The sequence below is a fragment of the Hylobates moloch genome, unplaced genomic scaffold, assembly GCF_009828535.3.
Source record: "Hylobates moloch isolate HMO894 unplaced genomic scaffold, HMol_V3 SCAFFOLD_5, whole genome shotgun sequence".
Taxonomy (NCBI): domain Eukaryota; kingdom Metazoa; phylum Chordata; class Mammalia; order Primates; family Hylobatidae; genus Hylobates; species Hylobates moloch.
Window position 1 is genome coordinate 56,142,333 of NW_026652280.1, and position 25,767 is coordinate 56,168,099.

The following is a 25,767-nucleotide window of genomic DNA, read 5'->3' on the forward strand; positions in this document are numbered from 1 at the left end:
TCCTACAATATTTAAATGCAAATAAATGACTTACTTTTGTAAGCAAGAAAAACTAATTTTTATGAAAAGGAAACTGGTAATTATCTTGTTGAAATAAAAGCTATCTAGTCATCCTTATTTTGATAACTTAATGGGAGATAAAATATCCCTATTTCCGTATTTTATATATTTTCATTTTATTAATTTATTTGAAACCAAATCTTTATCTATCACTCAGGCTGCAGCGTAGTCGTGTGATCATAGCTCACTGCAGGCTTGATCTCCTGAGCTCAAAGAATCCTCCTGCCTCAGCCTCCCAAGTAGCTGGGACCAGAGATGCATGCCACCACACCCACCTAATGTTTTGTAGAGATGAGGTCTGCTATGCTGCTCAGGCAGATCTCAAACTCCTAGGCTCAGGTGATCATCCTGCCTCAGCATCCCAAAGTATTGGGATTACAGGTGTGAGCCACCACACCCAGCTGGTATTTGACTTTTTATTTACTTAGCAAACCAGTATTTTTCACTTTCTTTTTCTACTATGGGAAAAAATCTACTCTCTAATCTACAAGGTGGGGGGGGGGGGGGGCGTGAAAACCTATTTGTAATGTGAAGTAGGCCATTTGAGATTGAAATCTAACAATGAGAAGTTGATGGGGAATAATCTACTTAAAATAGTATTGCTTAACTTTATACAGAAACGGCAACTTGGTACCAGGACATAAGTTAATATAAGGAACAGGAAGACACCACACAAAGAACCAATTTTAAAATGATCTCTTTTTAATTTCTTAAAAAGCACATTCACAGCACACTCCAAGAATGCCACACAGCAGTGGTTTGCTGCTCTGTCAGAGTATGTCAGGAAACAAAACAAAGAAAGTTTTAAATGCTAAAGGTTTTAAAAATTAGTTCTCTGAAATTTCTGTAAAGCCAGTATCACCAGTCCTCTAAATCTTTATTTTGGAATAGTGAACGTTTCAAAAATGTAATCAGCATCTACCCAAAATCACACCTCTCTGAAATGCAATTAAAAGCTATCAACAAAAACAAAAATAAATATTTTTCTAGAAAGAACATATTTGGCATTTTAAAATAATGTTAAAAACAGCTTTCTCAAATGTAAATGATGTCTAGATTTTTACTTTCTATTACCAGACAGAAGGTTTGGATCTTTAGTGGTTCCAATCTGACTTCAGTAACAGGAGGCATGATTACATTGAAGTTAATGAACTTCAATCCTAACAAAGCCAATATACTTTTCTAGCACAGTGATTGCTTTTTCAAAGTGGTGTCCAGCACGTACTAAAAACTACTAAGAGTAAGGCCAGATAGCTCAAATTAGTTGATTAATTTGGTATCCAAATTGGGTTTGTTGTTTTTTTTCCTGGAGACGGAGTTTCCCTCTGTCACCCAGGCTGGAGCACAGTAGCATGATCTCAGCGCACTGCAACCTCCGCCTCCCGGGTTCAAGTGATTCTCCTGTCTCAGCCTCCTGAGAAGCTGAGATTACAGAGATGTGCCACCACACCCGGCTAATTTTTGTATTTTTAGTAAAGACAGGGTTTTGCCATGTTGCCCAGGCTGGTCTTGAACTCCTGACCTCAAGTGATCCACCCGCCTTGGCCTCCCAAAGTGCTAGGATTACAGGTTTGAGCCATCGTGCCTGGCCCCCAAATTGTTTTATATATACCTTTCATCCTTAGATTTAATATTTCTAATTTGTGATATTTCCCTGAAAATCAATCAAGTACAGTTTTAGTGAAATATAAACTGAATTTTGCTTCATTAACTAAATTAAAATATGTCAAACATGGTTAAATCTTATATTCTGTCCTTTCAGATAATTTACATTTTGTTGATAAATGTAGATTAGCCACACCATGAGTTATATCCTAACCATTTTACCTAAATGTAGAAAAGCTGAAAGTTGACTGGATAGTTAAAAAGCTGTTACATAGTTATCTCTTTCAGAAACCTATGATGCCTTTTCTTAGATATAAGTATGGAAAAAGAATTCTGTTCATTTTCATGATATATCAACAAAAATTACATGACTTATGTCGATTTCTGTCAGCCATTCTGAAACCAAATTTTCCATTTGTTCTACCCACTAAAGAGCACACATTTTCCTTTAGAATCACGGCCACAGTCTGGAAACATAATTGAGAAAGGCTAACTCTGGGCCAGTAAAATATTCAAGGAAAGACGCAACACAAAACCGGGAGGTGAATAAAGCAAGTATGTTGTAAAATCCTCCCTTGTAAACACATCTGTCCTTTCCTCCCATATTTGGAAATGTTACCTAAGTTTTAAAAATTACCATCAAGATATTTTACACCACAAGTCACATAAAATTAGGTCTACTTCAGCCAGATAACCTATAGCTGTTAAAGAATTATATTATCCTATTCATAAGATGAGAGGTAGTGACATTTTATTCTCTCAATGCCGAGCTAAAAATTCCACACATCTGGCACATGGGTTACAAGGGGGAAAAGCACAGAAGCACCATTGCCCACTCCTCATGTTTTGGTATTTCAGGTCACCCATAACTTCATTTGCTATTGGCAGCTGACAATCACTGCTGTGTTAACACTGAAGCAGTGGGTATTAGTGCTATTCATCATATAATAGTGGTGGGTCTCCATCATCTTTCAAAAATGAAGCAGCTTTCCTTCCATTCTTCTGAACGTGATCTTCATTCATTTTCTCCAAAGCTTCTATCTACAAAAATAATACATTGAATCCATTTGTCAAAATCCTACTTTTCACAGAAACCATATTTTAGATTGTGCTAGTAATTTTTTTCTTTTTTTGAGATGCAGTCTCACTCTGCTGTCCAGGCTGGAGTGCAGTGGTGCAATCTCGGCTCACTGCAACCTCTGCCTCCTGGGTTCAAGCAATTCTCCTGCCTCAGCCTCCCTAGTAGCTGGGACACATGTGCCACCACGCCAGCTAATTTTTGTATTTTTAGTAAAGACGGGTTTCACTACGTTGTCCAGGCTGGTCTCGAACTCCTGACCTCAGGTGTTCCACTCGCCTTGGCCTCTCAGAGTGCTAGGATTACAGGCGTGAGTCACTGTGTCCAGCCAATTTTTTTATTTTTTATTTTTTAATGGAGTTTATGTTGCTCAGGCTGGTCTCAAACTCCTGGGCTCAAGAGATCCTCCCTCCTCGGCCTCCCAAAGTGTTGGGATAACAGGGATAACAGGAGTGAGCCACCATGCCTGACTAAGCCAGTAATTTTCACTCTCTTAAAAACTAGGTTATTCCTAATGATTCTGCCTTTGAGTTGAAATTACTGTGTGTGTGTGTGTGTGCGTGCACGCACACACGTGCATGCGTCCAAGTACACACACATAGTCATACATACATGTATTTTTTTTAACTTGATCACAAGGGTCAGTATTTACTATCTTTATCCAGCTAGCAATTGGAATCATCTATGTTTTGAAATGTGTTCTATAAAACATTCCAGAAACAGGAAAAAGAAAATTCAGCATTCATCAAACAACAGTATCACTTACTCACTGAGCAACTGTATTGTGCTGGAAGCTGAATTTACCATCTTTCTGTTATTTCTCTCTAGCCTTAGGCTAGGCACAGCTTACCCAAACTCAAGTCATCCTGGGAATTTCTGGAACAGACTCAGTAATCACTCTCCGCTTTGTTATAATGTTGGGAATAATTAACTGCTATTTCACCTTTTAGATTTTGTTCAATTTTAAGAGACTTTCTCTGGAGGAAGCTTTTTCATGGTTCTCTAGATCTGATATTATAATAACTGGGTATTTCCAAAGATGGGCACTTCTAACTTTCTATGTTTAGTAAAGGGCAGGGACCACATGTTACTGCTTTTTCTATCACTCAGAGTGTTCATCAACTTCCTCATTCATTAAATAGGGGAAATAGGAGTCTACTGGAAATGTACAGTTTGCCCATCTTAACCAAATGGTGCCCTCCGTGAAGAAATGTTTTGCTGTGTGTGTATTCTGAATTTTAAGTATAGAATAAAACAGGCCGGGCACAGTGGCTCATGCCTGTAATCTCAGCACTTTGGGAGGCCAAGGTGGGTGGATCCCTTGAGGCCAGGAGTTCAAGATCGGCCTGGCTAACATGGCGAAACCCTGTCTCTACCAAAAATACAAAAATCAGCCAAGCATGGTGGCACACACCTGTAATCCCAGCTACTCGGGAGCCTGAGGCAGGAGAATCGCTTGAACCCGAGAGGCAGAGGTTACAGTGAGCCAAGATCACGCCACTGCATTCCAGCCTGAGTGACAAACCAAGACTCCATCTCAAAAAAAAAAAAAAAAGAAAAGAAAAAACCAAAAACATCTTAAGAAAAGAAAAATCTCAAATTAATTTTGTTTTTTGGGAAAGGGAGGATAAAACTAGCTCTGGGTTTCAGTTATCTCCTCTATGCAGTTCTGCATGACCAGCAAGGTAAAAAACAGCAGTTTATCACATACCTCAGCTAAAAAATCAGCTTCATTATCTGCTGAGATGTTTAAGCCTGAAACAGCATTGAAGAGTTCTCGTTCACTAAGGGCTTCCTTGACTCCTCCTTTCTGGAAAAACTAGTAAGGAAATACAAGAAAGTCAGTAAGAAGTATTAGCAATGTTCTCTTATAAACTAAAAACAGGGAGCAGCACATTTATAAAAAGACTTGGACGCATGCACGTGTGCACACACACACACAGTAATTTCAACTCAAAGGCAGAATCATTAGGTAGGAATAACCTAGTTTTTAAGAGAGTAAAAATTACTGGCTCAGCCAGGCATGGCGGCTCACTCCTGTTATCCCTGTTATCCCAACACTTTGGGAGGCCAAGGAGGGAGGATCTCTTGAGCCACTACATTCCTTCTCTCATTTCTCAACCATCGATTTTCCTACTTCCAAGCTGGACTATGCTCAGGTTCTAGTTGCTTTTCATCCTCTCACACATCCATTCTGCCTTCTGGATTTAGCTCATACCACTGCACCTTCTATAGCTATAAAAATGAGTGCTATATATAAAACCACTTGGCATTGCTTTGGATATGTAAAGGAAATACTTTCACTAAACCCCAGAAATTAAAAATTTCAAGCAGGCTCAGAGGTTATTTCCAATATGAAGTCACTCTATCCTTTAGAAAGATCATTCCTATCTGAATCTACTGCCAACAATTCATTTCCCTTAGAAATACCAAACAAGTGTGACCCAACCCTGTGCTTACTAAATTTTACCTTATATATATATATGTTTTGTTTTTTTTAAGAGACAGGGCCTAGCACTGTCATCCAGGCTGGAGTGCAGTGGCACAATCATAGCTCGCTATAATCTTGAACTTCTGGACTCAAACAATCCTCCTGCCTCAGCCTCCCTAGTAAAACAGCCTCCCAGTTAAAGCAGCTAGGACTACAGACATGTTCCACCACACCCAGCTACTTTTTAAATTTTTTTGTAGAGATAGGCGTCTCACTATGTTGCCCAGGCTGGTCTCAAACTCCTGGGCTCAAGCAATCCTCCCTCCCTGGCTTCCCAAACCGTTGAGATTATAGGTGTGAACCACCATGCCCAGCCACCTAATCTTCTTACCCTGCTTCACAGTGACAGTGATCAGACACTGTCCCACAATGGAGACTGTCCCTCTTTCAATGGTAATAATGGCAGCAAGCATACAGGCACACCATATACCAGCTTCTGTTTAAGCACTATGCACACATTAAATGTCTGCTCGACTGCTTATATACAAGGAGCCAAAACACTCACTTATTCCCTTTAACATTTTTTTTTTTTTTTTTTTTGGAGAAGGAGTCTTGCTCTGTCACCCAGGCTGGAGTGCAATGGCGCAATCTTGGCTCACTGCAACCTCCGATTCCCAGGCTCAAGTGATTCTCCTGCCTCAGCCTCCCAAGTAGCTGGGATTACAGGCACACGCTACCGCACCCAGCTAATTTTTTTGTATTTTTCATAGAGACAGCGTTTCACCATGTTGGCCGGGCTGGTCTTGAACTCCTGACCTCAGATGATCCACCCACCTTGGCCTCCCAAAGTGCTGGGATTACAGGCATGAGCCACCGCACCCAGCATTTTTTTTTTTTTTTTTTTTAGATGGAGCCTCGCTCTGTTGCCCAGGCTGGGTGGAGTGCAGTGGCACGTTCTTGGCTCACTGCAACCTCTGCCTCCCAGGTTCAAGTGAGTCTCCTGCCTCAGCCTCCCAAGTAGCTGGGATTACAGGCGCCTGCCACCACGCCTGGCTAATTTTGCATTTTTAGTAGAGATGGGGTTTCACCATGTTGGCCAGGCTGGTCTTGAACCTCTGACATCAAGTGATCCACCTACCTCAGCCTCCCAAAGTGCTGGGATTACAGGCATGAGCCACCGTGCCTGGCACCCCTTGAACATTTTACCCAACTGTGAGACATGGAATCAAATTCTTGCAAAATGAAATATGACAAATTGATCTTTATATCCTTGTCCTGAAAGCAGCCCGTATCCCTTCCTTCAATTTCTAAGAATATGGTCCTCTTACTTATCTTAGGAGTGAGAAAAATACCTGCAGCTGTTACATCCAACAAAAAAAGGCATATTGATTTACACATCTACCTGCGAGACATTCCTGCAGTCCCGGAACAGGAACTCCAGGCCATGAGGGTGGGTAGGTTCTACTGACTGACTGACATCGATCAACCAGACCTATTTCAATACAGAACACAAACTGATGTACTTACATTTTAAATTTTACTTAAAGTAATTAAATCTGAATGTTAACAAAATGTTCTCCTCACCTTTCCAGCATGCCACAGCATGTTATACTCACTGAGGTCAGCATGGACAAGCGTACATTCATGATATAACTGCCGCATCAACTGTGAAGGCACACATTAGGAAACTAATAAATTAAGTGGTATTATTGATGATGACAACCCTGAAAGTTTTTTTTTTTTTTTTGGAGACAGTCTCACTCTGTCGCCCAGGCTGGAGTGCAGTGGTGTGATCTCGGCTCACTGCAAGCTCCGCCTCCCAGGTTCACACCATTCTCCTGCCTCAGCCTCCCAAGTAGCTAGGACTATAGGCGCCCACCACCACTCCTGGCTAATTTTTTGTATTTTTTTTTTAGTAGAGATGGGGTTTCACCATGTTAGCCAGGACGGTCTCAATCTCCTGACCTCGTGATCCGCCCGCCTCGGCCTCCCAGAGTGCTGGGATTACAGGCATGAGCCACTGTGCCCAGCCCCCGCAAAGTCTTATAGTAGAAATCAACATTAATGCATTTGTTTGACAGCCTTAATAGAATTAAATAGAAAAGTTTCATCACTATTTAATCTCTTCCCCAGCCACTCCACCTCCCAAAGAGGCCAGAAAAACATACTTGATTTTCCTTTCAATGTTTACCTTTGGAGGCAGAGAAAGGTGGGTCACCTTTCTAGCTATATCTTTAAAAATTAATTTGGATTAAAATTTCCATATCTAGATCAATGGATGCATTACACGACAGCTTCAAGTGGAGATTGCATAAAGTAGCACATTAAGTTCCTCCAGTGTTCAATTAAAACACAGAGGGATAATGGCAGTATTAGAAGCATTTTCTCAACCTAGAAGGCCCTCAGATTGAATTCAGTTGCTATTTCAAAGCATGTAGTTTCCTTGAGATTCCCGACATGTGCCTTCCAACTTAACACCTGTACTCCCTATTGTTTTCAATTTTCATCATCACTCTTTTATGATGAGACCAGACCTGCTTTCTTTCCTTCACTGTTAAAGCTGTAACATTCAATGTCTGGGTGTGGTGGCTCACACCAGTAATCCCAGCACTTTGGGATGCTGAGGCAAGAGGATCACTTGAGCCCAGGAGTTTGAGACCAGCCTAAGCAACATAGTGAGACCCTGTCTCTTATTTGACAAAAAAAAAAAAAAAAAAAAAGTCCCAAAAAACTGTAACATTCATGAAAGCACACAAACTAATGAGGCACTTTGCTAAATGTACTAACAGCAAATTTTATTTAATGAAGTTTGGTGAAAAATAGCTTCATGCACTATGTCACTAATCCTAGCAATGACGACTTCCCTGGTTAAGTCTGTAAGTTTTCTAAAACTATTTAAGACACACATATATTGATAGAAAAACAACTCTTCAGTGTTAACATTCTTTCACAAACTTCAACTTGTCTTTGTTATAGCACCTTGAAATAGCACTATTTAAGAAACTTGGGGTTTTTTGTTTTTTAAGAGATAGGGTCTTGCTCTATTTCTTGCCCAGGCTGGAGTGCAGTGGCACAATCATAGCTCAATGCTGCCTTAAATTCCCGGGTGCAAGTGATCCTCCCACCTTAGACTCCCGAGTAGCTGGGACTACAGGTGTGTGCCACCATGCCCAGCTAATTTTTATTTTTTTATTTTATTTTTTTTTTTTGAGACAGAGTCTTACTCTGTCACCCAGGCTGGAGTGCAGTGGTGCAATCTCGGTTCACTGCAACCTCCACCTCCCTAGTTCAAGCAATTCCCGTGCCTCAGCATCCCGAGTAGCTGGGATTATAGGCACACGCCCAGCTAATTTTTTTTGTATTTTTAGTAGAGACAGGGTTTCACCATGTTGCCCAGGCTGGTCTCAAACTCCTAGGCTCAAGTGATCCTACTGCCTCAGCCTCCCAAAGTTCTAGATTACAAGTGTGAGTCACCATGCCTGGCTTCTTTAAGGAAATTTTTTTAAAGTTTAGAGGAAATATTTTTTAAAGGTAGTGTGTGAATGCTTTTAAAAGCACAACTTACATGAAGAGTTTGATAGTAGGCTTCTTTCATTTCTTCACTATTGAGCTTTACTTCTTTTAATTTAAGGGCTGGAACTTGATCATGGCCAATAAAAGACATAACTAAAATGTGTTTCTTCAGTAGTACAACTGTTGGACAAGGAATTCCAGCTCTCTGCATTCTATACAGAAAGAAATGATTCAGAATATACAGATCAGAAGGAGAGAAAATATGTCATTTATTCAATAAATATCTAATCAGGGCCTGCAATGAGCTGGCACTATGTTCTACCCTGGTGATGTGGGAATACAAAGACAGTAAAACACAGCCTCTGCCCGTAGAGAACTCAGGGACTGATGGAAATGACAGACAAGTAAAGAGACAATTACAGTTACGCACTGGCAGAGGTATGGGTAGGAGCTACAGGAGCACACAGCACCAAGGATGGCTTATTAGAAGAAGAGGTAGGGAATAGGAATTAGCCACATGAAGACAGTGCAAGGGAATGCAGGGAGGTGTTCAAGAGCAGTCCATTTGGGGAATGTATATCAATCAACATAGCTGGATCTGTGAGTAGGAGGAAGGGCAATGTGGGCTAAGGCTACAGAGACAGGCAAGCTCCACTATGGAAAACTGTTGAAGAATTTTAAGAAAGGCAGGAATTTCAGGAGTACAGAAAAGAGACTGGAGGACAGCAAGACCTTCTAGAAAATGATTCTACCTGGAATTAATTAATTAATTGAAAAAACATTTTTTTTTTTTTTTTTTTGAGACAAGGTCTCGGGAGTCTAATGTTTCTAGGCTGGTTTTGAACTCCTAGGTTCAAGCAGTCCTCCCATCTCAGCCTCCCAAGTAGCTGGGAGTACACGTGCACACCATGCCTGGCTTATTTTGGTGGGGAACTCTCAGTAGAAGAATTTTGTAACTGATATATATGAATAGTTACTTTTGAAAGCAAATATCTTTAGAAAATAACAAACTAAAATTAAGCTTTTAATAAATTAAGATAATAGAAAGGTTTTTAATGAGAAGGACTATTACTGAATTTCTTGGTTGATAAAACAAATTCTTTGATAGAAAATGAATTGCTTAGAAAATTCAGATACAAGTATAAAAATTAAAACAAAATGTAATTTGATTGGTAAGAACTTACTCCCACAAAATTAACAAAAGTAACAAACATTTTCTGAAACAAAAAAGAAACCTTTTTTTTTATGCTAAGCCTAATTGGATGCTGGAAGTTTTACTTCTTGATAAAAGCAATTTAAAAATGGCATTTAGATATATGATAAAGTGTCTAAGGCAGAAAATGCCCAGATTTCCCTCAAGCTTCATTGAGGAAAGAAAAAAGAAAATGGCTTTTTCATCCTAAAAGTATGAATCGAGGTCATACACCTGGCCTTTCATTATTTCTATAAATGAATTTAAAAGAAAGCATGGATTTTTTTATCCTAACGAAAAAGGTATTTACCGAAGATTACGTCTAGCACAATATTTTCTTTACCTTGTGAGATTGTGCATTTCTTTTTCTGCCCACATGCGGATGATCTTACGTGGATTTAGTTTACTGAAGCGATCTTTAAACCTGAAATCATCTTTAATATATTTGTCACGATTCTTAAACTCATTAAGGGTTGTTTTAAATACCTTGATGGCACATTCTGTAGGTATAACTTTACTATCTTCCTTTTCATCTTCCATGCTAAGTGGAAGAAAAAAAATCAAGTCAGTACAAGTTGCCAGCTCACTAGTACAACAATTTCAAAATAAAGATTCTGTAACATTAAATTAGATCTACCTTCTCTCAGTGTCAAGTCTTGTTTTTTTAAGCGTTTAGGTTTTGGATCTTAATAAAGCCTTAGGTTTTGGTTTGATTGTTTAAATAAAATATACTTTCAAATAAATTGTCAACCAATTTTCAACCATCTATCACATAATGTTCTTCACTTAATGACTACGGAATCAAGCTTGAGATACAATGAAGACATATGCACTTGAAAATAGGCTACGGTCTTCCCAATATGGTTCAGGAGCAAAATTCAATAAAAGCAACAAATAAAACAGCTTTTTAAAACATAACTCTTTCACTCCTAGCAGACATATAAAGGTGAATCAAATGGTTCCTGCCCCACAAGTCTGCAAGAAGTGGCAACACAGAACAAAAGAAGTACATGAATAGGAAAGGTCCCTTTTCATTGGAAAGGTCAGGCAAGACTTCACGGCACAAGTGCCATCTGAAACAGAAACAGGACAATGGGTAGGATTTGAACAGCATGAACAAAAGCAGAGGCAGGAAACCACAGGACATGTCTGAGGAACAACAAACACTATAGTTAAGACTTGGCTGGAGAGAGAGAATGAAAAAAAATTGGAGCTAAAGGACAGGACAGAGGCACATCTGTGAAGAGCCTGGACAAATTCCTAGAGGTGATGGGGAATCGCGAGGGTTTCTGTGTATGGCACTCTCAAATGCGTGCTTCATGAAGATCGAGTGAACGATACTGTCAGCATGGAAGGGCACAGGGACAGGCTAGAGGTGTGGGGTCGACTCAGGATGCTACTGCAATAGTCCCCCAATAGTGAACTTCAGTCATGATGGTGGCAGTGGGAATGAAAAGGTGGATGGAATGAGAAACAGTATTAATATTTACCTTTAAACATCTGATAGGATGTTAATCTGGGAAAGAAACGAACTATATTTCCAAAGGACAGAATGTGAATCAAACCTCCTGCTGTACCATATTCTCCCAACTGACTCCTCTTCCATTTAGTCTCAAAAGGTTAAAGTCCTTCACCTGGTTCTAAGAAACCACCCTTCTCTTCCTGGGCAATTTCACTTAGCCCCATGGCTCTAAATATCATCTCTATATAGACAACTCCCACATTTCTTTCTTTTTTTTTTGTTTGAGACAGAGTCTCACTTTGTCACCCAGGCTAGAGTACAGTGGTGTGATCCTGGCTCACTGCAACCTCCACCTCCCGGGTTCAAGCTATTCTCCTGCCTCAGCCGCCTGAGTAGCTGGGATTACAGGCACGTGCCACCACGTCAGGCTAATTTTTGTATTTTTAGTAGAGACGGGGTTTCGCCATGTTGGCCAGGCTGGTCTCGAACTCCTGACCTCAGGTGATCCACCCATCTCGGCCTCCGAAAGTGCTGGGATTACAGGCATGAGCCACCGTGCCTGGCCGACAACTCCCACATTTCTATCTCAGTCCTGACTTTCCCTAGAACTTCAGGCCCATTTATCCAACACCTACGTGACATCACTTAGAAGTCTAACAGGCATCTCAAATTTAATATGCCCAAAACAAAACTCATGCTGAGTCCTCACCCTACCCTTCCCCAGGCTCTCACCTCGTCAAACAGCACCACCATCAGCTGCTCTAGCCCAGAATCTATCCTCCTACACCCACTTCCAATCCAACAGCGTGTGCTGTTCTCTCTGCCTTCAAAACACACACCAACGCTCTCCTACTCTTCACTTCCACTACCGCCCTCCCTAGTCCAACCTTTCACCATTTCTCACTTCAACTACTACAACGTTTTAACTGATCTTACTGCTTCTTCTCTTCTCCTCCTATAACTCATTTTCCACACAGCAATCTTTTTAAAATAAGAATCAACTCATAGCTTTGGTTCCAGAGCAGTCAAAGAGCAGACTCCTTACCCTGGCCTACAAAATCCTACCTGGTCCAGCCCCTGCTTAGTCCTCCAGCCCCCCCTCTCTCCCATTCACATCCTATGCTCCAGGGAGACTGGGTTTCTTACGCTTCCCTCAAAGATACTAACTTTGTACCTGTCCTAAGGCATTAGCACTAGCTGTTCTCTAGTCCAGAATGCCCATCCACCTGATCTTTGATGTATCCTAGATGTGTCACTCACATGTCACTTCATTGGAGAAGCGTTCCCTGTCCTACTAATAAAGCTAGTCAGCCTGTCACTATGACATCATCCTATTTTCACTATCTGCATAGCACATATCTGACATTTTTTGTTTATTATTGTCATGGAGAGGGGTTGATGGGGGAAGCACATTCCATTAGACCAGAGACCTTCCTTGTACCATTCATTGCTGTATCCCTAGTACCTGCTCAACTATTTGGTTAACAGATGACACAATTTTCAGGGAGACAGATTAGAGACTCTATTCAGAGAAGAAATCTCTAATAACTTAAAAGACATTATGACAGAATAGGCTAGATTTTGAGATAAGCTCCTTTCATTGGACTAGTTTAACCACACAGGAGGTGAGGCCCTAGCAAAAATGCCATACAAGAGATCCCTTACTTGGAAGGTCTCTAGGATCGAGTCCAATTTGTAAGATTTGCCTTGTTATTGTCCTACTACAAAAAGATCCTGTTTCTTAGCAAATGACACATCCCTCTGCCTAGCTCTTAAGGTCCTCCTTACCAATTTCCAGTTTGCTTACACCACTTTACTTCCTACTACCTCTAAGCACATACCTTCCTAATCTTCTCAGTGCCTCAACTTCAACCTTCCCACCCTTAGCCTTTTTCTTAAAGAATTAAACATTACAGATGATGCTGAAGTGCCCTCTGATTACCATTCCCCATCTTAACTCACCAGAGGCAATAACTATCATAAATGCTGTATTTCTAGTCTCTTTTAAAAGATAATATATAAGTATCCACAAGCATCTATAAACATCTCTGTAATTTTCTGTATGACTTAAAAAATTTAAATAGATGATATACTGTATATATATTCTGCAACTAGCTTTTTATGCTCAACATTGGATTTTTTTTTTTTTTTTTTTTTTTGAGACGGCGTCTTGCTCTGTCACCCAGGCTGGAGTGCAGTGGTGCGATCTCGGCTCACTGCAAGCTCCACTCCCAGGTTCACGCCATTCTCCTGCCTCAGCCTCCCAGGTAGCTGGGAGTACAGACATCCACCACCATGCCCGGCTGTTTTGTATTTTTTAGTAGAGATGGAGTTTCACTGTGTTAACCAGGATCGTCTTGACCTCCTGACCTCGTGATCCGCCCGCCTCGGTCCCCCAGTGGATTTTTTTTTAACCTATTTTTGAAATCCAGATTGAGATCCAACTTCATTATGATATCTTCCCTGAATGTGCCTGGCAATGATCTTGTTCTATTCGCTATTCCTATCCCATATAAGGTCTCGTTTGCATAACTGGGTACTCTATTATGTAATTATCTTTCATTGACCATAATGGTTCTTACTGTAATGTTCTCCTTTTAGCTAAAGCTTAAGCTCTTTGAGAGTAAAAAATATGTCTTATATTTTATTCCCTGAGTAATCTAGCACAAATTACTGTTTGAATAATTGTTGATTGCCTGACCAACCTGAGAGTGACAGAAACCAGAGCTTTGACCCAGGCACAGTGGCCCACGTCTGTAATCCCAGCACTTTGGGAGGCTGAGGCAGGTGGATCACAAGGTCAGGAATTTGAGACCAGCCTGGCCAAAATGGTGAAACCCCGTCTCTACTAAAAATACAAAAATTAGCCGGGCATGGTGGTGTGCGCCTGTAATCCCAGCTACTGGGGAGACTGAGGCAGGAGAATCACTTGAACCTGGGAGGGATGCAGTGAGCCAAGATTGTGCCATTGCACTCCAGCCTGGGTGACAGAGCAAGACTCCATCTCAAAAAAAAAAAAAAGAAAGAAAGAAAGCAAGAAAGAAACCAGAGCTTTGTGGAAAGCAAAACTCCCAGCCCCCTTGGTGTGCACACCCTGCATAATACCTCCTTCCCTTGAGCACGTGTGGGATAGCCACTCCCTGGTTAGGTTATGTGGCAAAGGTGATGGTCTAGTCATTCCCATGATAACATCCCACTAAGTCTCAGTCTTAGCAGACTGGAGAGATTCTCCTGCTGGCTTTGAAGGTGTGAGAGCTTGTACGTGAAGGGGCCTGTGAGACAGCCCCATGGCAAGGAACTGCAGGGGCCTGGAGGAGTTGAGAGCAGCCCACTGCTGACAGCCAACAAGCAAGTGGGACCTCAGTCCTATAGCTGCAAAGAACTGAAAGGTGGCCAAGGGAAGAGGACGCCAAGCTCCAGAAAGGAACACAGCCTGGCCAACACCTAGACTGCAGGCTTGTGAAACCCTGAAGAGAGAACCTAGTTAAGCCGTGCCTGGATTCTGTCAACAGAAACTACGAGATAATAAATGGATGCTGTTTTGGCTGCTAAGTCTGTGGCAATTTGTTATGTACCACAGAAAACTAACAAACTTTTAAAAGCATTTACTTTTAGCTGTAGAAAACTGAATGTTCTCTAGTTTTGCTAACTTAGAAATGTCAAAGTACAGATTATGATACCAACTCCACCAGAAAGACTGATCATTTATTATATTAGAGTATGTTAAGTATAACAGGCCAGGCGCAGTGGCTCACGCCTGTAATCTTGGCACTTTGGGAGGCCAAGACGGGTGGATCACCTGATGTCAGGAGTTTGAGACCAGCCCGGCTAACATGGTGAAAGCCCGTCTCTACTAAAAACACACAAATTAGCCAGGCGTGGTGGCACATGCCTGTAATCCCAGCTACTTGGGAGGCTGAGACAGGAGAATCGCTTGAACCCAGGAGGTGGAGGTTGCAGTGAGCCGAGATTGCGCCATTGTACTCCACCCTGGGCAACAAGAGCAAAACTCCATCTCCCCCCTCAAAAAAAAGAGGAGTATATTGAGTATAACAGAAAATGGACAAAGGATAAACAAGAGAGAAGACAAGAAAAAGAAATACAAATGGCCAATAAAGCACTTGAAAAAAATGTACAACTTAATCATAATTAAATAAATGCACACCAAAATACCAAGATGTTGCTTTTCATCTTTCACACTGACAAAAAGCATTAGATTTGATAATACTAAACACTGATAAAGATGAGGAAGGCTGGAAGCGGTGGCTCACGCCTGTAATCCCAGCACTTTGGGAGGCCGAGGCGGGTGGATCACCTAAGGTCAGGAGTTTGAGGCCAGCCTAGCCAACATGGCAAAACCCTGTCTCTACTAAAAATACAAAAATTAGCCAGGCGTGGTGGCATGTGCCTGTAATCCCAGCTACTCTGAAGGCTGGGACAGGAGACCTTGCTTGAACCCGGGAGGCAGAGATTGCAGTGAGCTGAGATCACACCACTGCACTCCAGCCTGGGGAACAAGAGTGAAACTCCATCTCAAAAAATAACAATAACAATAATAATAATACACGCATTGAAAAAAACTGGAGAAGTCTACCCAAAATTATTAATGATTATCTCTGGGTGGTGGTATTAGGATGATTGTGTTTTTTTATACATTCCTATACTGCCTAGACTTTCTACAATAACACTTTAAAAATTACTCTGCTTGCCATGCAGCATTATTTTGATTCTGTGTAAATTCATTAATCTTGGGGAGAAGAGACTAAGTTTTCATATCATGGTATCATATTTTGCTCATTTACCTCCCTCCATATGCATGAAAGACAACAGACTCCTTTCCTGTACTAATACAGCCAGTGATTGTCTCCAACATTCCAGAGCTGACCATTTTATACATAAGTAAACGTGTCTTAGGATCAACTGCTTTCTCCTGCAAGAGATAAAGCACTGTAAGTGAAAATGACTGCTAATCACAAAATATTTTCTGAGCCACTTCTAATAACTTTTTATTTTTTTTTTTTGAGACGGAGTCTTGCTCTTGTCACCCAGGCTAGAGTGCAATGGCACCATCTCTGATCACTGCAACCTCCGCCTCCTGGGTTCGAGTGATTCTCCTGCCTCAGCCTCCCGAGTAGCTGGGATTACAGGCACCCGCCACCACACCTGGCTAATTTTTGTATTTTTACTAGAGATGGGGTTTCACTATGTTGGCCAGGCTGGTCTCGAACTCCTGACTTCATGATCCACCCGCTTTGGCCTCCCAAAGTGCTGGGATTATAGGCGTGAGCCACCACGCCTGGCCTAATATCTTTTTTTTTTGAGAGAGAGAGAGAGAGAGAGACAGGGTCTCACTCTGTTGTCCAGGATGGAATGCAGTGATATGATTATGGCTCACTACAGCCTCGAATTCCTGGGCTCAAGTGATCCTCCCACCTCAGCCTCCTGAGCATCTGGGACTAAAGGCGCACACCAACATGCCCGGCTAATTTTTTAAAACTTTTGCTGAGACAGGGTCTCCCAGAGTCTCCCTATGTTGCCCAGGCTGGTCTCGAACTCCTGGGCTCAAGCGATCCTTCCACCTTGGCCTCCCAAGGTGCTGGGAGCCACCTTGCCTGGCTTATTTACATTTTTTTTTTTTTTTTTTTTGAGGCAGGGTCTCAATCTGTTACCCAGGCTGCAATACAGTGGTGCAATCATGGTTCACTGCAGCCTCAACTTCTTGGGCTCAACCAATCCTCCCACCTCAGTCCCCCGAGTAGCTGGGACCACAGGCGTGTGCCACGATGCCCAGCTAATTTTTTTTTTGTGAGCTGGGGATCATTATGTTGCCCGGGCTGTTCTCACACTCCTAGGCTCAAGTAATCCTCCTGTCTCCATCTCCCACCCCAAAGTAGTGGGATTACAGGCAGGCACCACAGTGGCTGGATTTATTTACATCTTTGATTTAAAAAGCCAATCTCATGAAAAAATACCAAACATGAAGTTTTTTTTCCTTCACCCAAAGTTTTCTAATATGAATCTTTCTAGTAAAAAAGAAAAAAAAAATCTATAAATCCTTACTGCTGTAGAATGCTCCTTTTTCTCATGTAGGCGGGCACTTCGACGTTCTTCTGAGTAGGCATGTTGTTTTAAAGCATTGAAAACATGGTTTGATAGTTTTAAATCCATTCCAATTCCATCTCCTACCTGAAACTCAGGTGCAAACTGCCAAAAAGAAGAATTACCATCTAAATATTTTAAAACAGGGACAGTTAAAAACAAAAACAACGAAATGAGAAGATTAGTCTTTAATTTCTTACTCAATAGATGATCACACTAGAAAACCAGAACTCATAGCTACTATAGATAAAAAAATTACTCACAGAAAGAGGAGCAATACTATTTAAGAAATTACAACCCAAAGGAAGGCATTCATTCCAGGCATAGAAAACATCTCATCACATCCAAAACTAAGGTCTTTCAGCATGTGCATTGTACCTTGCTTTTAGCCAAAGGACACAATATTGAACTGCGAAGGCTACACCAAATCTAACTAAAGAAATACAATTTTGTAATTATTTGTGGAGAGTGGGTTGTTATAGCAGACTATGTTCACACCATGACAATTATGTTCTAGAACTGTGCAATTCAGTTAGGTAGCCACTAGCCACACTTGGATATTCAAGTTAATTAAAATTAAATTAAAAATTCAGTTCCTCTATTATACCACCCAAATTTCAAGTGCTCAACAGGAAATGTGGCTACCATATTGAACAGCACACATATAGAACATTTCCATTACCACAGAAAGTTCTATTGGACAGAACTCTTCTAGAATTAGATCTGGAATATTTCTAGAAATGATGAATATGTTTACTTAACAAGCATTTGTGCTTTAAAATCTAAATGTCTAATATATTAACCACAATATTTATGAAGGATTTAGAATGCTTTTTTTGTTTGTTTTTTTGAGGCGGAGTTTCACTCTTGTTGCCCGGGCTGGAGTGAAGTGGCACGATCTCGGCTCACTGCAACTTCTGCCTCCCAGGTTCAAGCAATTCTCCTGCCTCAGCCTCCCGAGTAACTGGGATTACAGGCATGCGCCACCATGCCTGGCTAATTTTGTATTTTTAGTAGAGACAGGGTTTTTCCATGTTGGTCAGGCTGGTCTTGAACTCCTGACCTCAGGTGATCTGCCCACCTTGGCATCCCAAAGTGCTGGGATTACAGGCGTGAGCCTCCATGCCCGGCCTAGAATGCTACTTTTTAAAGTTACACTTTACTTCTGATTTTACAGAGGTAGTTCAGGCACAAGATAATAAATTCAAAATGCACAAAAGAGTATATGGTGAAAAGTATTTCTCCCTCCCATTCGTATTCCCCAATCACCACCGTTATCTGTTTTTTGGGTAGGGATGCTATTTTATAGAGATATGATGAAGAATAAATGTTATTTTCGTAATAACTATTTATTAATTTTAGAATCAATGTGAGTCAAAATAGTTTTTCAACACTGTTATGGAATTTTATTCTGAGGTACTTTATATTTTCATTAATGTCTCAGTTTCCATGATATTGCTATATTGTTATCTAAAAACATCTTTAGAAAGCAAGACATTTTTAGAAATCTAAGGTATTATATTTAGAATCCTGTTTTTAAAAGGTATTCAAACAAAGCTCTAAATTCAGAGATAGAAACTTTCTGTAACTTACATTTTCCATTCTTGCTGTGTTCTTTCTCCCACACACTACTTCATCATGTTTGGTGGTGATATCTTTTCCTTTTCCAATAAAGCCCTTTTTAGGAGTGGGAACCGGTTTTGCTAAAGGCAATTGAAATAAGCCAGGTATATAAAAATAGCAAAGACTACATTGCTGCATTCAACGTTGTCTGAAAAGACATTTGAATCTAAGAGTAAATTACTAAATGAGATTCAAAGAAAAATATAAAACTAAAAGAGTTCATTGAAAAGATTAGTCTTCCTATATCTCTATTCTGCTGCCCCCAGAAAGTAAAAGCTTTGGTACCTGGTCTGTAGGGATCATCACGAGTATCCTGCCAGTCAACCTCATCTTCAGAGCTATCGCTGTCTTCATAAGGATGCACTTTCCGATAATTTTCAAAGGAAATGGAAACTTAAAAAGCAAAAATAGTTGAAGATTTACTTAGGAGCACATTATGGGTGTTTTCTATCACTCAATGGAGTTGTCACAATAAGGTTATAGTACCTTTGCTATCTCCATTGAATTTTTTTTCTTCACGCCTAAGCTGTGCATCATATTCTCTGTCATATTCCATTTGTAGCATCTGAGCCAGCATAAGGTCACTGGACGTATCAATGTTTTCTCCAGTAATAAATGGTCCTTCAGCAACACTATTCGAAATAAGGCAATACAAATTATGAGAGTAGGAGGTGGCTTTTCCATGTTAAAATTGAATAATGGAAAAGAACTCTATCAAACCATTTACCTTCTCCTGCACAGCTAGCCTTAAGACCAATGGCATGCACCTGTGGGAGTACCAACTAGGATTAAGAGAACTGGGAGAGAAAGCTAAACCTAGAATTCATTTGTTCTGAATGAAAGTATGAGGCCGGGTGCAGTGGCTCATACCTATAATCCCAGCACTTTGGGAGGCTGAGGCTGGTGGATCACCTGAGGTCAGGAGTTTGAGACCAGCCTGACCAACATGGAGAAACCCCGTCTCTACTAAAAATACAAAATTAGCTGGGCGTGGCGGCACATGCCTGTAATCCCAGCTACTCAAGAGGCTGAGGCAGGAGAATCACTTGAACCCGGGAGGAGGAGGTTGTGGTGAGCCGAGACTGTGCCATTGCACTCTAGCCTGGGCAACAAGAGCGAAATTCCATCTCCAAAAAAAAATAAGAAAGTCTGGATGTTTCATTCACCCATAATGAAAGAACAGATACATATTCATGAAAAGATAAACTACAAACACTTGATCAAAACTGTACCTCATCTAGTTCAACTGCGGCATTAACATGATGTAACTAAAACCCACAGAAACAGTGGCTTGTCCAAGGTAATAATGAAAACCAATGCAAAATCAGGACCAAAATTCAAGCATCAGTGGACTCTCAATATGGTGCTTTCTTCTGCACTGCTTTTTCCAAACCACTTGTCATGACAATTACTCATCAAATCCTAAAACTCTGCTATAAGTTGCTAGATAAAGTGCTTTGTGAATTTTACTTACGCAACTTCAGGAAAAACGGCAGCTTCTTCTTCTAACTGCAATTCTTTGGCCAGCTGTTCACTCATTACGTCAGCCAAAGAACAAGATATTGTATTTTGAGGGATAGCCCATGGACACTATGAAAAAAGAAAAAGGAACAGCTCAATTCATCATAATGAAACAAAGCACCTCTCATTTTACAAATAAGGTTATATTTTGAGAATTAAACTATGTAGTTAAAAACCAGAAATGAATAACTAGCTATTTGCAGAAATCATCTCAAAAGTAAAAATATCTCCCAGGTCAAATTTAGTCAAGGATATATGTAAACTAAAACAGCTAAAAGCACTTTCTAGCCTGCTAAGTAGGTATATCCTTAAAGCTGAGGGGAAGCATCAGGCCCACTGGCATCCCCCCACTAGCCAATGAGTTCATGTAATTCCTCTTGTTCCAATCCTTGGCTCACCAAGCTACTTTCTGCTTATAATCTGATTTCCCAAGTAGATTTTCTTATAGAAATAGACCATACCAACTAGCACAATTTGAAGCCTAATGAAAAGTTGTATCTCATTCTAATTTAAGCATTGAGTCATCTAAGTGTACAAATTGTGTCAGCCCCTCTCAAAACATCTTAGGATATGCTAAAATAAAAAGAAGAACAGGCCAGGCGCGGTGGCTCACGCCTGTAATCCTAGCACTTTGGCAGGCCAAGGCGGGTGGATCACCTGAGGTCAGGAGTTTGAGACCAGCCTGGCCAACATGGTGAAACCCCATCTCTACCAGAAATACAAACAATTAGCGGGCTGTGGTGGTGTGTGCCTGTAGTCTCAGCTACTCAGGAGGCTGAGGCAGGAGAATCGCTTGAACCCGGGAGACTAGGGTTGAAGTGAGTCGAGATCGCGCCACTGCACTCCAGCCTGGGCGATAGAATGAGACCCCCTGCCAAAAAAAAAAAAAATAGCAAGAACAAACAACAAAATTTTTTTTAATTTTATTTCTTTTTTTTTTTTTTTTTTTTGGAGACAGTTTCCTCTGTTGCCCAGGCTGGAGTGCAGTGGGGTGATCTCGGCTCACTGCAACCTCCACCTCCCCGGGTTCAAGCAATTCTCCTGCCTCAGCCTTCTGAGTAGCTGGGATTACAGGTGTAGGCCACCATGCCCAGCTAATTTTTGTATTTTTAGTAGAGATAGGGTTTTGCCAAGTTGTCCAGGCTGGTCTCGAATTCCTAACCTCAGGTGATCTGCCCGCCTCAGCCTCCCAAAGTGCTGGGATTACAGGTGTGAGCCACCAAGCCTAGCCCCAAAATTTTATTCCTGAACTTTAGAAGCTGAGAAACAGTCTCTTAAGACAATACCAATACACACAGTAATATTCTGTCAGACCCAGTTGACCTTCCTCAGTGACATACTCCTGCCTCAGCCTTCTTGAAATCAAACTGTAGGTTTATTTCAAATTCATAATTTTTGAGGGGGCAAGATGCTTTACTTAGCAGCAGCAAATGATTACATTTTATAGCCTACTGATTGAGACCTTTAATATTTAGTAAGATGCCTAAGCATCTCCTGAACTTGTCCATCTCTTTCCATCCCTCTTCCATAATTCTACTCCAAGGTATCCCATTCGCTGGGTTACTTTCAGAGCATCCTAACGAATCTTTCTGCTCTCAATCTTGGTAGTTTCTGTTCTTCACACTGTAGCACAGTAATTGTTCTAAAATGCAGATGTGATGGGTTCCATCTCCTTACTCAAAATCTCTTTTATTGTTTCCCATTGCTTTTAGGATAAAGTCCAAAACTCATTCCTTTAACTACTACTGAGTGTCTAATTTAGAATATAGCATAAAATGGTATCTGTTTTAGCCACAAAATTATTTGATCAAGTTCAGCCAGTATAGGCCCTCTAGTTGGTCTAAAGGCCTGCTGCATGACACTCAGAGACAACTGAGCAAGTGACCTTTGTTCAGGTTCCACAGTACTGATATTCAGGAATTTACTTAGCTCAGGCTGTTTGGGTGGAGCACCTAAGGGCGACAAATGATAATTATATTTATGCCTGAGTGAATGAGAATCAAGTTTTATCTAGTCTCACCCTGAGATTGAGGAAATACACCTGGTACCTAGCACATACCTACAATACACTATCACAGAACTCTTCCAGGCTTCTGTAAGGCCAGACTTGAGAGAGAATAGGCTTCTTGAAGGTCTGGTGTGACTTTCATTCACTCAGAGCTTATCTGTAATTGAGTGGAGAACTCTCCTGGTAAGGATTTTAAGGTCTAGAATCTTGAAGCTTTCTATCATCTGGAGAACATAGCTAATTTTTTGGCCTCATGACTCTGCTGACTTCCTTCTGTATCCTCTAGGTAGAAGATACAATGTTGTTTAGCCTAGAAATGTTTCATCTGATCAGTTTCAAAGTCCAGGTTCCAAAAGGCAGGTGACTGTCTAACTCAGAATTCTCAATCACATTTGGCAATGACTAACAGTTGCAAAACAGACAATATCTGAATATTCACTATATTTAAGTCACTTAGTTAAATATACATAACTTACATAGATTACTTAAATCACACAACAATTGAGTAGTTGCAATCCATCCCCATTTTATGGATTTTAAAACTGAGATACACAAAGGCTTTTCTTTTAACCCAAGAAAACATCATAGATGGAAGTACCAAGCTGAACCAGGTGATGCCAGGCTGCACTCTTAGCATTTTGCTGTACAGCTTCCCTATCATCTCACCCTGAAATGTGTGAAGCAAACTGCCCTACTGCCTACAATATAAAATCCAAATTCCCCACCCTAGGCAACACAGCAAGATATCATCTCTCCAAAAAAATTTAAAAATTAGTTGGGCACAGTGGCAAATGCCTGCAGTCCCAGCTACTCAGGAGGCTGAAGTAGGAGGAGGATCATTTGAGCCCTATGATTGTGCTACTGCACTCCAGCCTGGGTGACAGAGTGAGACCCTGTCTCTAAATAAATAAAATCCAAATTCCTCAGCAAGGGATGCCCTTTACAACTTGCCCTGATTTATCTTTCCAATCTCAACCCTCATCTATCCTACACTCTAGTAACACTAATTATATGCCAAAGATGGCATACTCAGGCCGTGCGCAGTGGCTCACGCCTGTAATCCCAGCACTTTGAGAGGCCAAGGCAGGCGAATCACCTGAGGTCAGGAGTTCGAGACCAGTCTGGTCAACATGGAGAAACACCATCTCTACTAAAATTATAAAAATTAGTATTTTTTATACTAATTTACACTACAGGCATGGTGGCAGGTGCCCGTAGTTCCAGCTACTCAGGAGGCTGAGGCAGAAGAATCACTTGAACCCAGGAGGCGGAGGTTGCAGTGAGCCGAGATCGTGCCACTTCACCCCAGCCTGGGTGACAGAGCGAGACTGTCTCAAAAACAAACAAAAAAGATGGCATACTTTCCCCGCTGCATGCCTTCACACATTCCTTTCCTTACCATTGGTTTTTCTTCCTTATTTACACCAATTAAATGTCACCTCCTCTATAAGGCTGCCTCAATGTTACCAAAGTTGGATCCTTTCCTTTGTGTTCCCATAGCAGTATGCAAACACTGTTAATGCAGAACTCATCACTGTATTAGGGTTCCTGCATTAGCCACAATGGAGCATGAGCCCCTTGAAGGGTAAAGACTTCTCATCCACCCTCAGAGCCCAGCATAGAGCTTTGAATATAAAGAGGCATTCCAGTATTTCCTAAGCAGTATGTGCCAAAAGAAAACACTGGAGTGACTAGCTGCAGAGGTCTGATGCCTTTGTACATCCCTACTAATCTAATGTCCTTTCCCCCAACTTGGAAAGTCTGCCCTTTTGCCTGCCCACTTCTGAGGTTTCAAGTCTTTTGCCATCTGTCAATTAATTCTGCTAAGGTATTAAAGTATTAGCTGACGATTTGTCAGAAGAGGCAAAAATGACAGGCAGAATTTTGTTATTTTGAGGCAGAGATTGACCTACTCACAGATACACTGAATCAGAAAGGGAAACATGTAGAGATCTCAAACAGCACCAAAGCACCCTCGCTGTCCACTCCTACTGACCCTAGAGACTCTAGAGACTATACTACCCTGTACCAGCTCAACTGGTCCACTTCACACTAAGGCAACTTCCTTGGGTGAGGTAAATAAGTAAAGATTTCAGAATGGCTGCCACTCCCATACTTTGAAATCAAACCCAGACTCTTCAAGCCAACAATTAAAAGCCCTCCATACACTTTTTCCAGGCTGTGAGAGGGACAGCTTTGGGGGTGGGGGGAAGACTCGCTGCGTTTTCCCTATAGGCACAGAGGTTTGCTATCCCAAGTGCTCAGAAAATTTACTGCAGACTCCTCCTATGAACAGGTACCATAGGTTGTATGTAAGGGAATCCTCTGTCATCTGTGACTCTTCAGTAAACCACTCTTTGTAAAAAATGTAACGAGATGGAGGAAACGCCCTCCATAATCTTGCTCTGTCCTAGCTATCCAAAGTCATTTCCTACTATTCCATTCATCAACACAAACTCCCTATAGTGTCACAATCTGATGGGACACCCCATACAATCCTTTCCAGTCAGCGATTCTTCTTCAAAGGACATCCATCAAGCTTTTAACCAGCCTCTTGGTTCTTTCTTTCCTGTTGCTAAATAACCCTAAGACCCACCCTGTTTTCCTCTCCTTTGCTAAACCGCCACCACTGAACTCTGTTCCTTGGGGTTCTTCACTACTACCGCATTCTCCCCCACCTGCCTGGCTGCACATTAGTGGGGAATCATCTCCCTTTCCTTCCACTTCCTAAAGATACGACCTTCACTGCTTGTATCATTTTTTTTAAAGGTTTCCTGAAGACAATTATGGGTAAAGAATCAAGTAAAATTAAAAACAGCAGCCGGGTGCAGTGGCTCGCGCCTGTAATACTAGCACTTTGGGAGGCTGAGGCAGGTGGATTGCTTGAGCTCAGGAGTTCAAGACCAGCGTGGGCAACATAGTGAAACCCCGTTTCTACTAAAATACAAAAAAAAAAAAAAAAAAAAAATTAGCCAGGCATGGTGATGCACACTTGTAGTCTCAGCTACTCTGGAGACTGAGGCACGAGAATTGCTTGAGCCCAGGGGGCGGAGGTTGCAGGGAGCCGAGATTGCACCACTGCACTCCAGCCAGGGCGATAGAGTGAAACTGTCTCCAAAAAAAAAAAAAAAGAAAACCAGCAAACATGAAAGAGGCACACAGTAACAAAAATTCA

The 25,767-nt window shown here is 41.2% G+C and overlaps 1 protein-coding gene across 1 annotated transcript in view; it reads right to left on the reverse strand.

Moving 5' to 3' along the window:
* Nucleotides 1–1,518: 1,518 nt before the first annotated feature.
* The window catches only part of RIOK3 (RIO kinase 3), a 28,802-nt gene continuing 4,553 nt past the window's right edge, over nucleotides 1,519–25,767 (reverse strand). Inside the window, exons 2-13 of the mRNA XM_032152649.2 lie at nucleotides 20,538–20,653; nucleotides 19,550–19,695; nucleotides 19,349–19,456; nucleotides 19,034–19,143; nucleotides 17,402–17,545; nucleotides 16,144–16,271; nucleotides 10,223–10,420; nucleotides 8,740–8,899; nucleotides 6,759–6,839; nucleotides 6,577–6,666; nucleotides 4,455–4,562; nucleotides 1,519–2,706 (exon numbers count right to left, since the gene is read on the reverse strand). Coding sequence (XP_032008540.1) covers nucleotides 2,599–2,706; nucleotides 4,455–4,562; nucleotides 6,577–6,666; nucleotides 6,759–6,839; nucleotides 8,740–8,899; nucleotides 10,223–10,420; nucleotides 16,144–16,271; nucleotides 17,402–17,545; nucleotides 19,034–19,143; nucleotides 19,349–19,456; nucleotides 19,550–19,695; nucleotides 20,538–20,653 — 1,497 coding nt within the window. The 3' untranslated portion in view covers nucleotides 1,519–2,598. The remainder of the gene's footprint in view (nucleotides 2,707–4,454; nucleotides 4,563–6,576; nucleotides 6,667–6,758; nucleotides 6,840–8,739; nucleotides 8,900–10,222; nucleotides 10,421–16,143; nucleotides 16,272–17,401; nucleotides 17,546–19,033; nucleotides 19,144–19,348; nucleotides 19,457–19,549; nucleotides 19,696–20,537; nucleotides 20,654–25,767) is intronic.